The 22,986-nt window shown below is 61.1% G+C and overlaps 1 protein-coding gene and 1 long non-coding RNA gene across 2 annotated transcripts in view; one reads left to right on the top strand and one right to left on the bottom strand.

The window, feature by feature from the left end:
- Lrp5 (LDL receptor related protein 5) overlaps window positions 1-22,986 on the top strand; it is a 97,722-nt gene that overhangs the window by 12,933 nt on the left and 61,803 nt on the right. Inside the window, exon 2 of the mRNA XM_027944051.2 lies at window positions 17,883-18,279. Within this exon, the coding sequence (XP_027799852.2) occupies window positions 17,883-18,279 (397 nt within the window). The remainder of the gene's footprint in view (window positions 1-17,882; window positions 18,280-22,986) is intronic.
- On the bottom strand, window positions 8,990-12,238 carry LOC139707049 (uncharacterized). The gene is made up of 2 exons (XR_011708654.1): window positions 11,466-12,238; window positions 8,990-9,030 (listed from the first exon to the last, which is right to left on the bottom strand). It is a non-coding gene; the product is annotated as an uncharacterized lncRNA (long non-coding RNA).

Genomic DNA, 22,986 nt, shown 5'->3' with positions numbered 1-22,986 from the left:
CGTGGAGAGCCATGCCCTGGGAGGCTCTGGTGGGCATGAGCAGGGTTCAGTGGGCTCCTGTGACTGCCTCACGGGGCAGTTTCCGTTTGCCTTTTACAGTGTTGGGATCTCCTCTGCTGCTGGAGTCCCTCTGTGGCCCTGCTGGGAGTGACTGACCTGGAGGGCCAGGTGGATCTGCTGCGGTGCAGGCAGGGTTGGCTGCCAGGGCGGGCACAGGCTCTGGGCGACGTCCTTCTTCTGCTCTGCTCTGAGGAGCCCTGTGCGGGGTTCCCAGGTGGACACCCCATGATCCCATTCTAGATCTGCCGACCACCTGGAGCTTCCTGTGCACTTGAAGAGGCTTCCACCAGGAAGAGACATGACCCAGGTGGGACCCACCATGCCCACTGTCCCAATCCTGGGCCATCAGTGTACCTAAGGGATCTTGTTAGAGGACCACCTACCTGCCAAGGATCTCTGGCCTTTGAGCAGTGACCTGATCCTACCGCGAAGAGGCCCGCAGTCTCCTGGTGGTGGGATCTTGGGCGTGGTGTTGCAGACGGGGAGAGCTTTCCGGGTGTTCCAGGCCTCTCTAGCTTGGACAGCAGAGCAGGAGTGGACGGGAAGGTCAGTTAGCAAGGTCAGTGAGGAGATAGTTGCCATGTGGGTTCCCTGAGGTCCTGTGGGGAGAGGGAGCCCGTGCAGTTAGGTGTAAAGAGGACAGGTGGGCCGAGTTCCTCTCTTGCCTGCCCACAGTACGTACAGCAAGTTTGGTCACCAGTGGACATTCCACAGGATCACCCCACCATGGCACAGGTGGCTGGGTGTGTGCATCTGTCCCGTGGCCTGCCCCATGCTGGCCTCTGAGCAGAGGCTGCTATTTTGGGCAACCCTGGGCCCAGGATGCGTTGCACCCCTACATTTGCTGTGAACAGCTGAGAGGGCAGCAGCAAGCCCTGAGTCCTGGGCTGCCCAGCCTCCAGCCTGGGACTGGGGGGCACGTGCTGCCTCCCCCAACCCTTTCTGCTGACCCACATTCCTGCTGCATGCTCAGCGTACTGGTCCTGGACAAGCCCGCCACTCTGGGCCTCAGTCTCCTCTCCTGTAATGGTAGATCGTCCTCACACCCTGCCCCCAGTGCGTCAGGAGGATGCGGAGGGCAGTGGAACAGCGGGAGCCCAGGCCTGATGATGTTCAGCTATCAGGGTTAGTACTGCGTCCATATTGTTCCTGGAGGTGGTGGGTCCTTGGGGTTCTAGGCTCAGGTGCACCTGGAGTGAAAGGTAGCTCCCTGGAAACCATGTCTGCTCTGCTCCTGACCTCTGTGCATTGGTTTGTTTCGAAGGTGGAAGGATGGGTGTGGGCTCCAGCTGATCTGTCTGGTACTGATCTTGGGGGGACCCCTGGTGGGTGGGAACCCTGGTGGGTGGGCTGGGGATCTGGGTTCTCGCTCTCCTGGAGCCTCTGCTTTGCCAGGGTGTGCGGGGGTTTTGGAGACTGGCCTTCCTCCAGCAGGTGCTGTGTCCCCTCCCAGCTCCCTCTCCTCGGTGGACACTGCCAAGGAGACCCTGAGTCCTCTCTGCTGCTTTTCTCCTGCCTTCTGCCCCGGAGCTGCGTGGAACCAGCAGGTGGAGTCCCAGAGCCGGCACTAGGTGGGCGGCTGGCTCCTCTCTGGTGGGCTTCCTGCAGCCGGCAGCCCTTTCTAGTTTCCCCAGGGTCTTCCCCAAGACCCCTGCTTGACCTGGCTTCCCCCGCCCTGGGATGCAGACCGTCAGGGCCTTTCCCCTGGGAGATGCTCTGCGGTTAGCAAGGGAAGCGACTCCACTCCTGTGCCGGGCTGAGTCTCTACAGTGGGGGTGGAGCTTACCATCCTGTCTCCTGCAGCCTGCTCTGGCTCCCCATTGCCTGCAGCAGGATGAGAGCAGATCCCCGCTGAAGCCCTGAGCTCCTGGCCCTCCCTGGCCCTCTAGCTGCAAGCCCGGATGGGACTGGCCAGCCTCCTTGTTGGCCCGTCTCAACTTGCTGCTAGCCTGGGGGAGATACAGTCCCTCGCTGATGCATGCCCAGCGTGGAAGCAGAGTGAGCGCACACAGGCAGGGGCTCCGTCCTCGCGGCTGGCCCCGGGTCAGCGGTGATTCCAGGGAAGGTGAGGGCTGAGTGGCACCTCCTCTCCCCTGCCGCAGGCCCTGGCTCCCGTGCAACCTGGACCCCGGCTTCCTCTACGTTGGTCCCCTCCTTGAGAAAGCATGACACCCTCTGTCCCTGTCGTTTGCCCTCTGCTGTCTGACTGGTTATTTTTGCCTCAGGGAGGCTGGCCTCGTCTCTGAGGTCACTGTGAGGCTCAGAGCAGGAACATGGTTTGCGAAGGGTCCCTCCATCCAACCCTGCACCTGGGCTCAGTGTGCTGCAGGAGCATCATGTGCAGTCAGGAGGTGTGGGGCTCCACACCAGAGCCCCGGAGGCACCAAGAAGCCCTGCGGTCCCCCTGAACAGGGGTGCCCCGGGGAGTGTGGACTTGTGCTTGGCCTGACCCTGGCCCATCCTGCAGATGTGAACACCGACATCTAGCAGAACATGGAGTTTGGCCAACGTTGTGCAGGGGTGGTGGGGCCCTTGGGCCCCCTTATCCTCTCTGACTGGCCAAGTCCTGCTGTTCATCACTGCCCCCCCACCACAGGTGGGGTTTGGAGCAGGCGCCTCACACATGGGCAGGAGAGGCTTGTCTGCTGACCCCCTAGGAGGCAGGTGTTTGCTTTGAAATCACCCTGGCGCTAAGCTGTCCTGGCCAGGAAGATGAGGGTCACCTTGGCATCTCTCGAGACACATCGCTCCATTGTCTGGATGCTGCTCGGTGTCAGACCCTTTGCCTTCTTTGTCCCACGGGGCAGCATTGTGGAGAGACCTGCGGGTCGGAGCCCTCTGATTAGCCTAGTGGCTTTGCAGGGGTCCTTGGCCCTCCGGAGCCTCAGTCTCCTCATCTGTGACACCGGTGATAGTTGTCCTACCTCCTGTGAGGACTGAGTGAGGTCGGATGCTGCTGGCATGTGGCAGGGCTCAGGAAGGATGGGCAGGTGTGGGATGCAGGGGCCCATCAAGCCGCCCGGGCACCGGGAGGGAGTTCTCTCGGGTTCCCTCTGTCGGGTCGTCCGTGTGTTCCTGTCTGCAGAGCCTGCAGCTGATGCCCGGGGAGAGGCCCACGCGGGGCCTGGGAACCGTCACCCTGGACTCTGGTGTCCCTTTAACCACACCTATGGCTCCTCTGGATTCTGAAATCTTCGGGCTGGTGCCCTGCGTGGATCCTTGTAGGCAGCTTCTGATATTTAGGACTAAAAGTTCCTCAAAGAACATTGGTGCCCTGAGAAGCTTCTGCCGAGACCAGGAGGCCAGGGCTAGAGACAGGCCGTGCCCTCCCGGGTTGAGCTGTTAACTGGTTTCATCTGAACAGTTGTCTGTGCACAGGACGTGGGTGTCACTGAAGCCCGAGGCGGCGTGGCCCTGGGCCTTGGCCTGCGCACTGCCACTATCCTCTAGGCACAGAAGATTGTTTGAAGGCAGAGCCTCCGATTTTGCTCACAGACAGATTTTGGGGAGGGATGATCCGTTGTCATCTTTTCAACAGTTCTTTCCTTTTACTTTTTCCAACAGTTCAGGGAAACCAGAGCCTGGACCAAGGTGTTTGTCCCTGGACGTGCCCCCCCCCCACCCCACGGCAGCCTTTCTGCCAGTTCCAGGCGCACTCTGAGCTCGCCCCAGCTTCCTCTCTGCGGCAGAACAATGGGACCTTTGTGGCCACACGGGATCCGGGATCCGCTTCCCTCTCCAGTGGCCGTGGGGGAGGGCTGGGGCCATCCCACCTTCTCCCACCTCTGGAAACAACCCGGAGCCACTCTGGCCACGGGGCCTGGTGACTGCTGGGCTCTGGCCGCCTCCTTTCCCCAGGTGGTAGTTCTCGGTCGTGGCTTAGGGCCACCAAGGTCAGCACCTCTGTTCCCGTCTCTGAGCTTGCCTAGTGGCCTTGGCACCAGATGACGATAATGTCATAATAATGACTCTGCTGCTGCTTCTTCCTCCTGCCCCTCGTCCCCCTCCTCCTTTGTCCTCTGCCCTCACCTTGAGGAACCCAGGGCCTCCTGCCTGAGCTCTGCCCCTAGGCCCAGCCCAGCCCCTGTACCGAATTCTTCTGCATGTGACAGGACTCAGGAAGGATGGGCAGGTGGGGGATGCCGACGTGAATTGCATTGTTCCCGTGGACCCTGAGACCGGGTGCCATCTTCGTTACCTGCAGTGGCACTGACCCTTTTGCTTGGCTTTCTTGTGTCTACTGCTGGTCCCTGCCCCCAGGGGTTGGGGGGGACAAAGCCAAGATGCTAGAGGACAGAGCAGATGCAGAGTTGGTGGGGGCCCAGGATGAACCTGGTGTGCGTCACCAGAGACCAGCAGGCCAGGCAGCATCCTGGCTGCTCAGCCTGTCCCTTGTTTACTTGAGATAGCAGGGGTGGGGCAGCAGGGCGGGGCAGCGGGGGTGGGAAGCCAGCCGGGCACAGGTGTGGGCGCACAGCTTAGAAGTTCCTCCTTGATTGATTTCAAAGGACAGCTAGAAAGTCCCGTGTAGAGCACATACCTGGGTGGTTCTGACGCTGGTCTGAATTAAGGGCAGGCCCTGGCGGGGGGGCGTTGCTTTTTTAGGGTGTGTGTTTAATTGAAATCCTTGTGTTTAAATATCCTGGTTAGGATACCCAAGATGCAATAGATAGAAAGAGCTGAGGTTTGTGGTGCACTTCTGGTGTCCCCAGCAGGTTCTAAGCTGTGCCTGTGGATTCCTTCAATGCCTCCGCTGCCCCCATGTTACGGATGAGGAAACTGAGTCCGGGGGAGTGGAGATACTTGCAGGGTTCATGTGGGGACAAGGGGTTGGCAGATGGTGGCTCCATACCCACCTCTTAAGGGGCGTTTGATGATAGTGTTTGCTTCGAAGTCACCCTGGTGCTAAGCTGTCCTTGCTGGCCGGACCTGGCCCTCTTGTTCAACAGCTGGGGAGACCAAGGCCACTAGGCCACTGGTGCCTGTGCAGACGGGGTCTCATGACCATGGGTGAAAATGGCCACCGTCCCATGGAGAGAGCAGAAATTACTTCCCTGCCACTGGAGGGGTCCAGCAGGAAGCCCCCCAGAGGTCCCCAAATGCATCTCCATCCCAGCGTGGCTTCTCTTGCTCTTCCCGTGGTCTCCGGCCACTTCCGGGAGCCTGGCGGGCCGGGACGGAGATGATATGTAATCAGAATGCTATATTTTGTTGAAAATAAGAACGTTAGTAACGGGCTGGTTTCTGGCAAGTCAAACTGGGACTCTGAAATACATATTTTTCTCTGCTCTGCCCTAAACCTTCTAATTAGGGAAAGCTCACATTTGCAGAGGTGAATCGGATGTCGTGGCCCCCCCCCGCCCCCGGCCCGGGCATGGCTGCACTGATGCCATTCCACAGAGGGTCACTAAATCAGGGCTCAGAGTGCTCAGGGTGCTGTGTGCTTGGCCAGCAGGCGTGTTGGAGGGTGGGCCGCCAAGCCCTGACCGGCATGGGCCTGGTCAGCGTGAGCCTGGTCATGGTGCTGAGGCGGAGACGCTGGCCCAGGTGGACCCCAGCTGTGGGGAGATGGCTCAGTGCAGCACTTTCTCAGGAGTGTCCACTACGCAGTGTCCCGTGGCTCCACCCCAAGGCCACCAGCTCAGGGCTCTGTGAGGGGCTGGATTTGGAGAAGGCAGTTGGTCCTGGTAACGGCGCTGGCGCTTGGCTGTTTGCTCTGCCCGCTGGAGTTTTGCTGGACGTGGCTGGTGTTCAGGAGCCAGCTCTGCAGCCTGGCCGGGCAGCTGCGAGGAGCATGGTGCAGAGCCCTGGGCCTGGGTGTTCATTTGTATCTGGGATGTTCAGATGGAGAGCGTCCCTGGCCAGGGTCAGAAGGCAGCTCCTCACAGTGACCCACGAGGTGGGGCAGAGTGCCCTGATGTGTCCAGGCCAGCCCTTCACCCCGGGCCACATCAGTGTGAAAGGGGTGGTGGGCTGGGGGCGGGGAGTGGGCGGAGCGCGCACCTGCTCTGGGTCCACCCACCGCTGCCCATCTCTCCCTTGTCCACTCAGGTTCACATCGTTTTGTGTTTTGCTCCTGACTCTGGGCCAGTGTTTTTTCAAAATATGCTCCTGGGGTTAAAATTAAAAATACTCTTCCGTGGTCAGGAACATTTAGGAAATCCTGGGGCCGGGGAGTGGGGGGAAGACGTGAACCGGGCTTCCTCACCGCAGGACTTCTCAGAGCCTCTCAGATGGTCGATCACTTCCAGGCTGTGTCCCTCTGCCCAGGCATCCACCACAGGCTGGGGAGAGAGGGCAGGTGCCTAGGCTGACCGGATCTGGCCACCGCTGTTCCTTACTGCCACCTAGCTTTGGCATGGCTTCTCAGAGCTGTCACACTGGGTGGTGTGCAGTGTCGTTTAGCTCCTGTTAAGAGGCCTAGCTCTGCATTCTTGGGGGGTGCTCTGTGGTTGCTCCATGGGTTGTCCCTCCTAGTGGAGTCTGCGAGTCCACAGCCTCTGGAGCAGAGACCTGGCGTCCGTCCCGTCCCTCCCCACACCCCTCCTGGAACTGGACTGGAGCCGGCCTTCTCAGTGGTGCTGGGCACAGCCATGTTGAGCTGGGGCCGTGGAATCTGGATCCTTACCTGCTAACAGGAGTGGAGGAGCCCAGGCTTCCTGACGGTGCTATGAGGCCAGGCTGGCTCAGGTGGTGGTGAGCACCCGGAGGCCTGCAGCAAGTCTGTGCCCTCCTCTGCCTGTTCCTCTAGGTCGACTGTCCTTGTGGGCTTTGGGCCAAGGGGCAGGTGCTGGGGAACTGACTTCTGGGACTTCAAGGGCTGGGGCCTCCGTGACAATCTGATGGTCACCCCTGGAGGTGTCCTGGGGCTGGAGTTATCCTCTGGGTCAGAATTAGGGTCATACAGTAACTCCTGGAAGGGCCCAGGTCCCCTGTGGTAGCCTGGCAGCCCTGGTGGGCAGACTGTGGGCCTGTTTCCGGGCCTGGGCCTTTGCTGTCTCCCAGGACTTTCCAGCGTGGCCGAGCAGAGCCCCAGGCCACTTCTTTCGTGGGATTGAATCTAAGCTCTGCCCAGAGCCCAGGACTGAGGAGAGCTGCCCCCTGTTCTGAGCACAGGGCTGGCCTGTCCTCCCGCCACCCTGCCTTGGCCCTGCTGGGTGGTGGGGCACCCTGGACCCTCCCGCCCGTATCCCTGCTTCCTCTAGACCCGAGCCCTGAGCTGTCTCCTGTGCGGGAAGGTGTCTGGAGCAGCAGGGTCCTTCTCTTTTCATCTTGTGCAAGTGATTTCTTACTTCCTGCTCCACCCCCCCGGCCTGCCCCCTGCGCGTTTCCTGTCCCCCTGCTTCCCTGACCTTTCAAATGTGGTGCCTGCTCGGGAAACTTGCTGGGCCTCAGAGTTAATTGTGGCCTTCCTCTGGGGCTGTGTGCCCGCCCTTTGGGCGTGTGGGTTTGAGTGAATGTGAGCTGTGCGCAGGGGCGTGGGAGTGTTGGGACTGGAGACAGTGGACTGGGCACTGGGGGCAGGAGGAATGGGGGTGCTGAGGGGGAGCTCCTGGAGGCAGGGAAGTGTGTGTATGGGGAGCAGGGTGTTCTCGCGTGGCTGGGCTGGAGAGGGCGGGTAGGAACCAAGCCTGAGGAGGTGGCTTTGTTCTGCAGCCAGGGACCTGTGCAGCAGTCCTTGAGAATGCAGCTCCGTGGATGTGCCCGGCTCACTGTGTTAGCTGGGTCAAGGATAGAGCTCGCAGTGTTCTGGAAGGTTCCTCCCACCACCTCCCTGGTCTCACTTTTCTGACTTCTGCAGCCAGACTCTTGAGGCCATAGGAAAAGGTGTCCATCATCCCAGCAGCCTCAGTAGGAGAGGAGGCAGGCCGACCTCGGAATAGGTCGCAGTCGCACGCCAGCCCCGGCTACCTCTGTCCTAGGCGATGACCTTGTTATTCATTTGAGTTCCAATGTCAGCAGCTCACGCGATCCTTGGATGGATCGATTGCTCTTCATCATGACAGACCTGGACAGGAAGGGCAGGTTGGGGCCAGTGTTGGAGGCACTCGTCCCTCCTGGCAGCTGGCCGTGGGCCCACCCTGCTGGCTCCACATGGTCAAAGTGCAGATGGCCATGCGGGGGAGGCAGGGTGAGCCTTGCATGCCCTCAGAGGACAGAGGCTCCCAGGGCCCTGGAGGCCAGGCAGAGTTTAGCCAGGCCGCCATCAGCCCCGTGTACAGACCAGGGAGTGTTTTCTAGAAGGGGCAGTGCCTGAGGGCACTGACATGGCCAGGCAGGGTCTGTTGGAGACATGGTGTCCTCTGGTGGGGCAGGGGCTGAGGCCAAGCTGGGGGCCTGGAAAGGATTTGGGGTATGCTGGGCTTAGAGAGGCAGATGGAGGTGATGGAAGGAGAGGTGGGGTAGGCTGGAGAAGGTTCGGCCACGTTGCAGGTGGCGGGGGGGAGAGCCACTCCAGGGCCTTGGGAGATGTTATCAAGGATCCCACCCCACTTGAGCTTGCTCACTTTCCATAAAAGGCCGGGTGTCTGCTTAGCTAAAGGAAACCCAAGATTTTATTATTGTAAGCGTCGAGTCTCTCGTTTATAATATTTAGACAACTGCAGAATCATGTCACAGCTGAGCGTATCTTATTTAGGAAAGAGCCCAGGGGAAAGCGTGAAGCCATCCCTGTGTCTGGGGCTGTGGTCTTGGGGTCACACCAGGGTTTGAGGGAGAGGGGCCCAGACACTGAGCACCTCCTGTGAGCCGGATGCAGGGGACGGAAACCCGGGTGGAGAAGGTCCCCTGCTTCATAGGACAGTGTGACGACAGTGAGCCTGGGTGTTTTATCTGTCTTCCACCTTAATCAGGTTAGTTCTGTGGGAAGCTGGGGTCTGGTTTTGCTGGGAAGGTTGATAGTTGCACAACAGCGAAGACTTTCAGCCACTTCAAGAAGCCCCAACTTTATTCCTGGCAGACCATTTGCACCTGGATTTGGAGAGACCACACATTGTGTCACTTGTGCCTTTGAGGACTGCACAGATTCCTCTTTAGTCTCCATTGTTTCAAATATTCCTGCTTAGAGGAACTTTCTGGCTTGGAGATGGAACATTGTCCCCGCTGCATCTAGGTGTCTTTGCATTTTCGTGTTTCATTCTGAAATTCATGGGGATTTTAAGATTCCCTGTCATAGCCATGATAGTTTCATTTTTTAAAACACTTTGTATTTAAAATATGTATGTAATCAAGGACACAGAACTGTATCCGAGAACTAATACGTAAGAACTGTACGCAAACAAATACCGAAACTCCACAACGGGAGCAAGGAGGGCTGGGATCCAAGTTGTGGATGGGAAAGTGACGCCTGGGAGATGTCAGCGTCCCCAACTCCATCTGCAGATCCTGGGCAGTGCTCCCCCCTTCCCTCCTAGGGCACACGTGTTGGTGTCTGGCTTTTGAAACAGAGGGGGTAGGAAGGAGGAGGTGCCGCGTGAGTGGGGGCCGGGGTTGGGATTGTGCTTGGGAAGCGAGGTGGGGCGGGGCGGCAGGGTGGGGGGCAGTTATGTGTGCACATAAGCAAATGACCCAGCCAGAAGGTAACCCGTTGATAGTAACAAGCCAAGCCTGGCACTCTAAAGATGGCACAAATATAGAAACACAGAAAGGAAAAGTCGGGAAAGACCCTGGGCCGTGTTTGAAATGGCAGATGCTGCCATGAACGCGTGGGTTTACCACGTGCGCGTGCACAGCCATGGAGAAGTGGCTGCCGGTGAGCGCGCACGTGCATGCCCAGGCTTGATGCGCACGTGTGCCCAGAGCCTGCCACGGCCGGCCCTGCGCTCCCGGGCCAGCTCCGCTGGGTCCCTGCGAGCCTCCGGTCACGTTTTTACCCAGCACTTCCTGCACTTACCCGCCAATTGCAACCTCGGGCCTGGCGCTCAGGGGACCCGAGGGCGCTTCAGCACTGGCTCAGGGGACATTCTAATCAGTGAGGTGGCTAGCAAAGCTCAAAGGTGTGAGAAATGTGGCAACAGCTCCGTGGAGCACAGGATCCCCCCCCTCCCCCCGGACGGTGTGGGAGCTGCCACTGGAGGCTGAGGGCACCTGCGCCCCGGGCCTCCTTGGGCCTGTGCAGTGGCCACTCCGCACTTGGCTGTGTCCCTGAAGGTGAATGTGGGGCAGATGTCCAACTCTCCAGCCAGTAACTTGGGTCAGGAAGCTGGTCTGTGTCCCTGCCACCTGGGTCTGTCTACCAGGAGGCTGAGGAGCAGTGACCCATGTGGCCATGAGCACCTCTGCTGGACCCCACCAGGAGGGACCAGCGATCTGAGGGCAGGGCTGGGACGGGTACAAGACGAATCTTTCTGTGCCAGAAAGTGAGGCTGTCCTCGAGGAATTGTGGGGACTGCCACCAGAACGCAGGGGCCACTTACAGGGACTCTTGCCATTCCACTCTTGGAGGGTCTGGACCAAGATAGATGACACTTTGGCTCCTGACCAGTTTAACAAAAGAGGAGTAGATGAGCACACGGCGTACGCGAAGGAATAAAGGGTGGCCATGGGAGCCTTAATGGCCAGGCGCTTAACAGAGTCCCATGCGAGGCTGTAACTGCGGCGTGACTTGTCCTTTCAGTAGCTCACGACATTCCATAATAATGTGACCCGGGGCCCCAGGCATGCTAAGCAGGTGCTCCCCACCGAGCTGCACCCCTAAGTGAAGGGGTCCACGCCGCTGGGCAGCCACACCACCACCACCTCCCCCGCCGTTTCGTAAACCGTGAAAACCAGGCCTCGGGGTCCGCCAGCGAGAGCAGAGAGTGGCCCTGCAGCCTCCGCCCTCCTGGCTGTGACTTTTTTTTTTTTTTTCATATGATAAAGCCTTTATCTAAAATTCCATAAAATGTTCCAACGTTGATTTCTGTGGACCTTGGGAACTTCTGAACTTGGGGGGGTGCTGGGCCGGGCAGCGGGAGGACTGGCCCTCCCAGGCGGGCCTGGGGGGCCTGGGGGAGCCTCACTTGCCTCCCCGGCTGCTGGTGCCCGACACAGACCAAGGAACGCAGCTGGAGTCCAGAGGGTACCCAGGTGGACCCAGCAGTCTGGCGCTGGTGGAGTTGTGGCCCCAGGACAGGGGCACAGGGAGGTGTGCTGAGGGTGCTGCCAGGGCCCAGGGCGAGGGTCCCAAGCTGGAGGGACGCAGAGGAGGAGGGCGTCGGGAGGCTGGGCGTGCTGTGGTGAGGAGCTCACTAACTGCTCGAGCAGTTACGTCTGGGTGTCGCCCGGGCATGCTCAGCATTCACCAGGTCACGGTCCTGCTCCGGGGCTGCAGCCTCCCCTCTTCCAGGAAGCCTGCCTGGTCCACCCACGGCCAGCTCTGCTTCCTCGGAGCCCTAGGCACCTCCTGTCCCTGTCACTCCACTCACCTTTGCTCCTTGCTGAGTGTGGGTCCCACCCGACCACACGTGCACCTCTGATTTCTTCTATTTCATGGTCTGTCCCGTAGGGTTGGCGCCAGATAAAAGATCATTCCTGACAAACGTGTAGCTCCCTCCAGTGATCCACTGGGGCCCGATGTAACGCTTGGTGGATATAAATAAGGCCTGTGCTGAGAGTGCTGCTGATTTGGGCCTGTAGCAGAGCACGGATTACCTCGAATGGGGCCTTGTCTGGTGTGTCCGTGTAAACAGTGTAAAACAGGTGATCGGCTGGAAGCCCCACATCTGCTTCGGGTTCTGTATATAAATATCGGATACGCTTATAGCAGTTCAGATGGGATTGCTGGACTTGAGTTTTCAGACTCCGGTGCTGCTGGGCAGGGCCTGTAAACGGACCTCGGCTCCCCCCGCGGTGGGAGGGGCCAGACGCGGCCTCCCTGGGACGCTGCTCTGTGGGGGTGCTGGGGGCGGCAGGTGCGTGTGCATCCAGGGGAAGGCTGGCTGTCACTCCCCTGGTTGGAGGGTGCTGAGAACACCCAGGGAAGTGTGGGGTGTCCCAGGTGCCCATCGAGGGGGACCGCACCAGGTTAAACTTGTGCTGGACGTAGCCCATCTCGAGGGGAGCAGGTCTGCTCACGGTGCAGAGGTGCCTTTCTGAAGCCTTGTGTGCATCAGGAAGAACTCACGTCACGTGTCGTTGACCATTTTAGTGCACAAATCAGTAGCATTTAGGACTTCAGCAATATCGTCACCACGGCTCTGTCTAGTTCTAGAACATTTCCACTGACCCCCAGGGAGGCCCCCTACCCATGAGGTGGTTCTTCCTGCCCCCTGCCCACCCCAGCCCCCTTAATTTACTTTCTGCGTCGTGGTTTCTCTGTTCTGGACATCCCTGTGAGGGACTCGTCCAGCGAGATCTGTGTCCTGGCTTCTCTCCGCGAGCATCCTCAGGGGATATCCACACTGCCGCGAGGTCAGAGGTCCTCATGGCTGGGTGACATCCCACTGTGTGGCGAGGCCACGCCTGTCTGCTCGTTCCGGGGGTGGGGGGACACTTGGGCTGCTGCAACCTCCTGGGCGCCGTGAGCGCCCCTGCGAGCGCTGCCCCCGTGCCCTGGCTGGGGAGGCCGCTTGCAGGTCTTGGTGTCCCCCGGCACGGCCGGGTCATACAGTCGGTGTTGGTGGTGATTTTTCAGGGAGCCGCCTGTCCTCCAGCAGTCAGGGGTGCCTTTTGGTAATAGCCATCATTTTCTGTTTTATAAATGACTAAACCGAGGCTCTGAAGGGAGGAGGAAGTCTTGCCGCAGAGCTCACAGCCGAGCCCAGGGCTGGCTTCGAACCCAGGTCCAGAGTGTGGGTGGAAGGTCCGTGGTCCTGGGCTGGGGGAGTGGACGTTTGGTTAATGGAGACCATTACTAAGCCGCCTGGTGGCTATTACCTTCAGGGTGTCGCTGCCCGGCCGAGCCTTGTCTTGAGTCCTCTCGGTGAGGCCCGCTGCCTCTGATGTGGGCTGCGCCGATTAACCCGGTTTCACGGGGAAGCCGTCGAGGTGGGGGGGCCAGCTCCGCCAGGCTGCTGACCCTGGGGCTCCGCTTGGCATAGTCACCCTGACCTGGTTCCAGGGCTCCCACTCCAAAGGGCTGACCCGTCCTTTGCCCTTGTGGTCGAGGGTCCTGAAAGACCCTACCTACCAAATGACTCCACACCATGTGAGTGGAGTCGGCGTCGGAGTGAAAATGTCCAAACAGTGGGACGCACTGGAACTCCACCGGGGCTCTTCCTGATAAGTTACTTTGTCAACCCTGTCCCCAGCCGGCACTCTCTCATGACCGCAGTCCTGGCACTTGGTCCTGGTTCCTGAGGGTGTGGGGTTGACACCGTCTGACCGTCCCCAGTCTCGGGCGTCAGATAGACGCAGCGTGTCCTCGGGGCTGCCCTCTGGGGCTGGAGACCTCCGGTGCTGGTTTCCTTGCTGTTGAGGACAGGCCCTCGGTGAGTGCTGCAGCTGGGACCTTCCTGCTCTTGACAGGAAAACTCCGTGGGACAAACTTGAGGTGCCTCCTGGGAGGGCCTCAGGCATTCTGGGGTCCTTAACCTAACGTCACCGCAGCCTTGCACAGAAGTGTTCGGGCTCCAGGGCAGCCACAGCCGGACCGCCTATGGTTTTCCTGGTGGTCTCAGGTGGGTCCAGGGGCGTGGTGCTGGCCGGTCCCAGGGGTCCAGCTCCCAGCCTGGCGCCCTTCCCAGGCGCGGGGCTCCAAGGTGCTGCCTCCGGTGTCTGCTGCAGTCTTGAGAGTCATGTGCACCCCTCCTGGCCCTGCTGCCCTCCCTCCTCTTCCTTCTAGAATTTTCCTGGAATCCTTCCTCTCACTGCCCAGAACTCGCACCAGAGGCCAGCTGGTGGTGTGGCCTGGGGCAGGTGGAGGTGTCTTTCTGGAGGCTGCCGTCTGGTTGCTCAGGGGATTTGAACCTGTGACCCCGACTCATGGCAGGCTGTGAAGTCTTGGGTATGTGGACAAGTCTGCTGGCAGGGAAGGAGCCCGTAGAGCCAGCGTCCACCGTGACCCCCACCCCCATTCGCTCTGCCCCAGGACCTTGGCACTGGTTCCTGTGTGGAACGCAGCTCCACCCCCTTCCTCTTCACCCAGCTGTTGGCCTCTGCGCAGAGCTCACGATCCAAGGTCACTAAGATGTTCCTGCTTCCACCGGGCCCCTGGGTGGCAGCATGCCCATAGCAGCCAGGGCTCCCCAGACCGGTGGAGGGTGGAGGAGGGGCAGGCTGGGCGGACAGGGAGCCACCCACACAGAGGCCCTGGTGCCACCCACACAGAGGCCCTGGTTTGCCGTGAGCCCTGGGGCCTCCGCCAGGTCCCCCGAGCAAAGCCACTTCCCCAGGTGACGGGAGCGTGTTGTGGGTTCCTCTTAAAACGGAGGGATCCCGTGGGTGGGGTTTCCTCCTGGGGAGAGCCTACCCCTGGCCAGGCCCCGGCCTCTGCCCCGCCCTCCCTGGGGCCTGCTCCTGGCAGCCTCCCTGTGGCAGCTGAGGGTGGAAGAGGCGCAGGAGGGCAGCACCACCCACCCCGCCTTGGAAGACGCCTGCTGCCCAGACTCGGCCCGGGCGGTCTTTCCAGTTTGGGGAGGGAGAAGAGGGTAGAGCTAGGATTTCCAGGGCCTCCCTCCCCAGGGTGGCCTGGTCCCCAGGTCTCCCCTGGGACCACTGGCTTTGGGGAGGAGTTTCCTGGGTTCCTGACCGGCTGTCCACCGGGTCTTGGGGTGTTGGCGCTCCCCCTCCTGCCTGGTCCAGAGCCCACGGGGAGCCCCTTGAGCATAGCGTCCTCCGTCCTCGGAGATGGACCACACCCTGTGACGCTCATTCCTGAGGAGCCCATCCCTTGCTTGGTGTCCCCCACCCACCAGGGACAGTCCCGTCCCTTGTTGCCAGGGCAGCCAAGTTAGAGCAGACACTCTGGGTCCTGTCCTTCTCCCCACTGGGGGCCGGGGCCGGCCTGGCTGCCCTGTATGTGTGTCTGTCTGTCTGTCTGTCTGCCAGGGAGAGGACCTGCTTCTCAGGAGGCTTTGTGACTCCCAGAAGGTGAACCACAGCTTGGAATTCCCGCATGCCCAGGCAGATCGCAGACCTGTGGGACAAGTCGGCCTCCTCCAGGACCGGCATTGTGACATTGTCGGGGATCGCGGCTCTGGGTGGCTGGAGGGTGAATGGGAACTGCTCTGGGCGGGCCGGTGCCTGGGTGTGCCTTGGGAGTCTTGGGGTGGGTGTCTCTTGTCCCACGCACCCCTCTACCACAGGGCCCTGCCCTCCCCGATCCTGGGCGTGTTCCACCCCCACTGTCCCCAAGGCTGGCGTCTTGCTGTGTCCCCCAGTCTCCTAGTGTGCTCAGGGCTTGGGGACAGGGACCGGGACCCTTCTGGACAGCCCACCCCCCTTTCCTTGTCATCATGTTGAAGTTGGGGTGCCTCCAGGCTGGGGGCAGGTGCTACAGATGCCCCAGCCAGCGGGCAGCCCAGGACAGGGGTGCCCTCTGCCCTGCTCACCCTGGAGGTTGCTCCCTGGGCCCTTGGCACACTGAGTTCTCTGTGAGCAGCTGGTTTGGGGACAGGGCTCAGCAGGGAAAGGGGAAGTTCTTATTGTAGGTACACACACAGAAAAGGGGCCGCACTTATACAAGTGGAACGCGTGGGAGGGCTGGTGGGGTGTCCTGAGCCCCAGGCCCTCGCTGCCCCAGGGCTTTGGCCTGGCCTGGCTGGTTCCTCTCTCAGCCGCTCCCTGTGCCCTGTCCAGGGGGAGGGGCCACTCCTCAGCAGGTGGTCCCTGCGGGTGGTCAGGGTGGACTGAAGCTGCCCGAAATGGATCAGTTTTTTTACTGTCTGCTGGGGCAGGGGGACCATGTTCTCTGCCTGGCCATCTCTGTGTGAGGTTGGAATGCAGGTGACAGTGTCACATCTCACTGTCGGATTTCCTGTCTTCTCTGGTAAAATATGCAAACCTTTACCATGGTTAAGGGCACAGGGCCGAGGCTGTCACTACCACCCGCCTCCAGAACTCCATTTTGTCTTCCCAAAGGGAAACTCTGCCCCTGTTAAGCGTCGACTGACTAGCCTCCTGTCCCCACTGCTGGTACCTTCCGTCCTACTTTGAGTCTGACGGCTCCAGGGACTTCCCTATAAGTGGAATCACACAGGATTGTCCTCTGTGACTGGCTTGTTTCGCTTACTATAACGTCCTCTGGGCTTGTCTGTACAGCAGCACGTGTCGGGACTTCCTCCCTTTTTGTGGTTGAGTAATATTCCACTGGGTGGACAGAGGCATTTTATTGGTCTGTCCAGCCATCAGTGGATGCTTGGCTTGCTTCCACCTGCCTGAACACAGGTGTGGAAACATCTCTTTGAGACCCTGCTTCCAACACTTACGGACATCGATTCCACAGTGGAATTACTGGGTCGTTGGCTGATTCTGTTTTTAATGTTGATGAACCACATATTCTTCCCACAGTGACCGGGCCAGTGCATGTTTCTCACTTCTCTAGGTCAGTGCCCATGCTGGTGATTTGGGGTTTTTATTTATTTTTTAATAGCAGGCATCCCAGGGGTTGTGAGGTGGCATCTCCTTGTAGTTTTGGTTCACATTTCTCTGATGATCAGAGACCTGGGACACCTTTTCATGTGCTCATCAGCCACTTTTATACTTATTCAGGGGTGTGTCTGTTCAAGTCCTTCGCCCATTTTCAGATTGAGTATTTTGTCTGTTTCTTTGTTGTTGATTTTTAGAAGTTCTTTGTATATTCCAGATAGTAAGCCCTTGTCAGAGGTTGACCAATTTGCAGAGTTTTCTGATGTTCTGTGGGTTGATGTTTTACTCTGTGGTGGTGTCTGTTGGTGAACTTCGTGTCGCCGTGACCACAATAACCGACAAGAACAGTGTAGAGCAGGAAGAGTCTATTTTGGCTCCCCGAGTCAGGGTTCAGCCTGTGGTGGGCCAACTCCATGGCTGTGGGCCCGGGGTGAGGCAGAACGGCACGGCGGAAGGTGTGGTGGAGGGAGGGGGAAGGGGCCAGGGACTAGAGTAGTCCTCCCGGCCCTATCCCCAGTGACCTGCGTCCCCTCGCCACGCCCTACCTGCCTACACTTACCACCTAGTCCTTCCAGATCATCCACCCGATAGATGGGTTAACCCACCGTGCGGCTGTGGCTCGTCATCACCCGGTCATCTCACCTCTGAGCATCCCTCATTATCTAACCCAGGAGCTTTTGGGGGGACACCTCATACCCAAACCATAACAATGTCTTTTGACCCCCCAAATTCTGAATTTTTGTTACTCTGACTCTTCGGCTTGGTTGCCTGTTTCTCCTGCTGTTGGATGTTCACCCTGTTGCCTCCTGCCACCGGGAACTGTAGCCCTGGTACCTGATGATGTGGGGGGGCTGGGGGGGTCCCTTGCTGGAGGGTGCTCCCGGCCTCAGGTCTGCCACGTGTCCTGCCGCCTGCAGAGGGGTTACCTGGGAGCAGGAGGGCCTGGATCTGAGCTGGTGCCCAGGAGCCCAGTGCTGACCGCCGCTCCCCGGGCTCATCTCCTTGGCCCTGCACCTGGGAACCCTCCCTGCTGGCTCAGGTGTTCCCGGGGCTGGAGTGCAGTCTGTTGTGAGCTCCCTTTTCAAAGGGCCCTCCTGGAGCGAGAGGGGAAGGGGGCCGGCCGGGTCCCCATCTGTCCATCACGAGGAGAGGGAGCGTTTTCTGCGGGGCCTGGGATGGCTTTTCCGGGGGCGAGGAACAGGCTGAGGTCGTGGGTCCAGGCGGGTGGTGCCAGGATTGGGCTGTGCAGTCCCCCGTCCGGGGCTGAGCACCGAGCAGGTGGGCAGCGGCCCTCACCCTCTGCTTCTGTCCCACAGCCTCGCCGCTCCTGCTCTTTGCCAACCGCCGGGACGTGCGGCTGGTGGACGCCGGCGGAGTCAAGCTGGAGTCCACCATCGTGGTCAGCGGCCTGGAGGACGCAGCCGCCGTGGACTTCCAGTTCTCCAAGGGGGCTGTGTACTGGACGGACGTGAGCGAGGAGGCCATCAAGCAGACGTACCTCAACCACACGGGCGCGGCCACGCAGAACGTGGTCATCTCCGGCCTGGTCTCGCCCGATGGCCTGGCCTGCGACTGGGTGGGTAAGAAGCTGTACTGGACGGACTCGGAGACCAACCGCATCGAGGTGGCCAACCTCAACGGGACGTCCCGGAAGGTGCTCTTCTGGCAGGACCTTGACCAGCCTCGGGCCATCGCCCTGGACCCCGCTCACGGGTAAACCTGCTGCTGCCCTCCTAGTTCTGGGGAGGGGCTGGTCTCCCGCTGGGATCGGCTCCTGTGAGAGAGACAAGAGCCTGTGAGCGGCCGGCGAGCGCAGCTTTCAGAATTCACAGTCACCGGGGGGGTTCCCACTCCAGGGCCCACATTTGTGCGGCAACCTGTGCTGTCGCTGTGGGTTTGGATGCTGAGTAGCCCCGTGGCTGGGCCGGGCTGGGTGGCCGGGGACGCTGGGACCCCGGCAGGTGGGGGGTGCACTTGGGCGGTCTCATGGCCGCCTGGGCAGAAACCGGTGGAAGGTTCTAGTCACACCAGGAAGCAGAGCCTGCGGGCTCCGTGCGGCGGGCTGGTCTGTGTGAGCTCCCCCTGGCCCTGGAAGGTTGGGCAGCTGTGGTCCAGGCGGTGGCCAGGCTCAGCCGCCCGCGGGGTTGCAGGCCCGGGTGGCGGGTAGCTCTTTGGGAACAGTTTCCTCCTCCCCCCAGCCCTCCCTCGCCTCTCCTTCCTGGGAAGTGGCACTGGGGTGTGCGTGGCCCGGGCAGTGTCGGTTCAGCCACCGGACGGCCAGACGTCCCGAGCAGAGGCTGAGCTTTCCCGCCTGTGACTTTCGCCTCGGGCCGTGGAGTTGGCGGTCAGCAGACCTGTGAGAGGCTCAGCCTGGGTCCTACCAGCCGAGGTGGCTGCTTGGAGCTCCCGTGGGGCTCCCTGTGAGACCTCCCAGAGGTGGTCGTGATCTGTCCAGGCACAGGCGCCGTTGGGGGCTGTCCCCAGCTCAGGGGCGCTGTCTGAGCTCTGCAGACCCCTGGCTCCAGTCCTGGCGCCTTAGCTTGCTGTGACCGCCCTGCGCTGGGGTGACTCCTGTGTGCTGTCCGCACCTGCGCAGAAGCCGGGCGGCGGGAGACTGGTCTGGACGAGCATGTGCCGCTGCCCCTGCCAGGGGCCTGTGGACGGAGGGCTGGGAGGTGCCGAGGTCCCTGCCCGGCTCTGCCTGGGGTTGAGGAGCAGCCGGCGCGGGGTGTGGGCAGCCGGGTGACCTGCTGGTGCTGCCGGGAGGTGCCCTGAGAGGTGCCCTGGTCTGGTGTCTGAGTGCCTCTGACACTGGCAGGTGTGTGAGCAGTCGGTGGCGGGTGGGAGGGCGGGAGCCCCTGAGCATGAGTGTGCATGAGTGTGGGTGGGCACCTGTGTCCATGAGCGAACGTGAGCGAGTGGGTGTGGGAGCGGGTCTTGCAGGTGAGCATGTGTGGCTGTGTGCAAGTGTGCCGAGAGTGCTGTGGTGTGGGTGTGTGCGGGTGTGTGTTCACACTTCAGGGCTGGGGGGGTTTCAGAGCAGCCTGGAGCCCTGCACCTGGGGCTCCCCAAGGCAGCTGGCCACCCCCGGCCAGGGGTCTCTGTGCTGCTCGGGGAAGGGTCTCTGCACCTGTTCCTGAGCTGCAGTGGGGCCCAGGACCCTTGGTGCTCGACCACCTTCCTGAGGTGCGGCTGATGTGGTGGCCTCCTGGTGAGAGGCTGAGGGTGGCAGCCAGCTGGAGGGCCCCAGCCCAGGGCGGCGCAGGGTCTGCTCAGCCTGGACTCCATCTCTCTCTGGCCCTCCCGTGCTGGGTGCTCAGCTCTGTCCCCTGCGGGGGCCCAGCTCCGGGAGCACTTAGGCACAGGTGCCACGGTGCAGCCGTCTCTGCTCTCTGGCCCTCGCGGCCCTCGCGGCCCTGGGGAAGATGGGAAATGGGTGGCATGTCTGAGGGACACGTGTCACCAGGAGAGCAGAGAGGGCTCGAGGACGGGGCAGTGGTGAGGGGTGAAGCCTAGGAGCTGGAAGGCCTCTGGCCGCCTGAGAGCCAGGCTCTGCCGCAGCTGAGGTGGGAATCAGGTGACCGTCCGAGGAGGAGCATTGGGCAGGGGGAGCTGGGCGTGAAGACCCTGGGCAGGTGGGCGCTGGGCCTGTAGAGGGGCCCAGGCCGAGTGGGGGCTCCCCGGCTGGCAGAGCAGGCTCAGGCGCTGGGGGGTGTAGGCAAGGAGCCGGGCAGGGGTCATGGGAGTGTCCAGAAGCTGGGTCTGCTGGCACCTGCCTGCGGGAGGTGAGGTTGGTGTGATTCTGCTCCATGCCTTGGAGTCTCCAGCTGTACAGAGGGTGACCATGTCATGTGTCACATGGAAAACGTGGAGGACGGCCGGGGAACTCAGAAGGTTTTGCTGCTATTACAATAAACGTAGCTCGTGGTCTCTGCGTCTGTGCAGCTTTCTCTTCGTACTTCTCTGTGGCTCTTGGCCATGGTGGTTGGGAGATGTGTGCTACTGCATCGGGAGGTGCTTGGTGGGAAGGATATCTTGGTACTAGGTTAAAGGTGCTTGGTGCTAGGTGCTCAGTTGGGAGTGCTGGGTGCTTGTTTGGGAGTTCACGTCTCACGTCTGGGCTGGCTTTGCCTGAGCCATCTCTGAGGTCCAGCCAGTCCCTGTGACTGACTTTCCTTATTAAATGTTTTGAATGTCCGTTTGTGTCCTGGCCTTTGAGTTTGAAGCCCTCCCCAGGATCCTACCTGCAGCTGTCCCGTTCCGTCCCTGCCCCAGGCAAGGTTGACCTGGGTCCTGCTGCCCTCAGCCTCTGGTCAGCCTTCCCCAGTCCTGTCACGCGTCTGGGCAACCAGAGTGGCAGCTGGCGGCGGGGGGGGTGCTGTCTCCTAGTCATCAGAGTGAGGTGCGGACAAGGGACTGTGGCCCCCAATTCATGTGGGAACCTGATGGATTTTCAGGAGCCTCCTCTGTACCCTTAGTCACCAGGACAGAGGACCCCAGCCAGCCCACAGAAGCCTGGGGAGTCCAGCAGTGGGCAGGACCCTGTCCTGAGGTGGGGTTGGTGCAGGTTGGTGCCTTGTCCTCTCTCTGTGCCCTATGCACAGGGAGCAGCATGGCTTCCTCCCAGTGCTGTCAGAGATCCTGCTGTCCCCTCATGCCCTCCTGTGCCACTGTCCCCTGTGGGTCCTTCCTCGGATGAGGGGACACCTGCCCTAGAACCGACAGGGGAGAAGCGCACCTCGGCACGCACACAGCTGAAGGCCCCCGGCCGGGAGGCCCTGAGACGCAGCTCGGGGCATCTGGGCTGCAGCGGCTGCAGGGGTCCACCTAATGCCTGGTGAAACCCGCCCCTCTTTAAAGCACGGGGCCCCCGCTGTGGCCTCCTGGGAGGTGGAGTGCCCTCTCTGGGGTCTGGCGGCCGGTGCCAGCATCGGAGACTACGTAGGCGTGTCCGTGCCAAGTGGGTCTGGTGACCGTCCGGCTCGCAGATTCCCCATTTAAGGAGAGCAGCCCCCTCTGTGGTGAAACTCGGGAAGGAACGTGAGTCTCTCCACGGAGTCCCTGAGCCTTGGCAGCTTCCGGCTGGTTTGTGTGGCCAGAGGGCCACCTTTGGGGCAACCCGTGTGCCACGCCAGGTTGGGTCTCTCACTGACTTCTCAGGGGCTGGGGGACCCTGGGCTCTTTCCGGACTGCTGGGGGTGGACTCAGGGAAGGGAGGGTGTCTGTCCCCGACCCTCCAGCTGGGCACCAGTACCTTCAGGCCTCAGGCTGCCGGGAAGCGCTCACCCGCACGCTGGCCCCGCTGGGGACGGGGTGAGTCATCCGTGGCCTGGCTCAGGCCGTAGCCAGATGGCCATGCTGTGCTCCTGGAGCTGCCCCTCTGAGCACGCAGGACGGGTGCCGTCGGCCCGCGGAGCTCGGCGTCCTCGTCTGGAGTGGGGTGCCCTTCCGGCCTTCCCTGTGCAGGTCCAGTTCTCAGTAGCTGCATCCGTGGGAGGGCTGCCCTCGCCTCCTGGCCTCTGTGCAAGGAGGGGTGCATTTTCCATGAAGCCCCTACACCCTTGTTCCCACGGATCCTGTCACAGCCCCTCGGGAGGCCTGTGGTCCTGGATCAGAACCGACCGCTGCTGAGAGGCAGGGGGCATTCGGTAGGGGTGGCAGTGGCTTCAGAGATGCACAGTGGCAGTGGGGACAGCTGCTATGCATCTAACCACCTTCCCTCTCCTGCTGATGGAGACCCCCAAGGGACCTGGCTGAGCTGGCTTCCCTGTTGTCCCTGCCACCACATTGGCCCCTCACTGAAACTAACAAAGACGAGGCCAAGGTTGGGGACAGCTTGTCAGGGACTGGGGCGGGTGGCGGGAGGAGAAGAGAGGTCATGGGCCCCAGAGTGGGGCCGTAGAGCAGTGTCACTGAGCTCTGCTTGCAGGGGCCAGGAGAGGGAGGCCGGCTCCTTGAAGGGTGACCTGGGGCTGTGCCCTTCTCTAGTTGCTTGGCCTCAGCCTCTTGGGACAGGAGCCCCGTGTCCCCCGGGCTGGTGCGACTCCCTCTGGGTCCCCTGAGGGGCCACACCCGGCACCTGTGCCCAGCCTGTGGTGGCAGTCTCCGGGTTCAGCAGGGTGGCCCTGTGCTCCCTGGCGCTGGTGTCACTGTGTGTCCTTGGGACGTGTGTTCCTGCCTCTTGCTGGAGCCTGGAGAAGGTGAGCAGCAGCGCCCACCGCAGACGCCCAGGCCACGCTGCCGTCCTGTACGCACACGCGGGCTTTGCTCTTCTTCATGGACTATTTTCAGAGCAGTTTAGGGTGCATAGGAAATTGAGCAGAATGTAGGGCACTTCGCATGCCCCCCAGGGACCTCCCCGTGGGCTTCCGCCCCCAGCCACCTCCCCATGGGCTTCCGCCCCCAGCCACCTCCCCGTGG

This window comes from Marmota flaviventris, chromosome 9, assembly GCF_047511675.1.
Source record: "Marmota flaviventris isolate mMarFla1 chromosome 9, mMarFla1.hap1, whole genome shotgun sequence".
NCBI lineage: Eukaryota > Metazoa > Chordata > Mammalia > Rodentia > Sciuridae > Marmota > Marmota flaviventris.
This window is presented reverse-complemented; position numbering and strand designations above follow the sequence as displayed.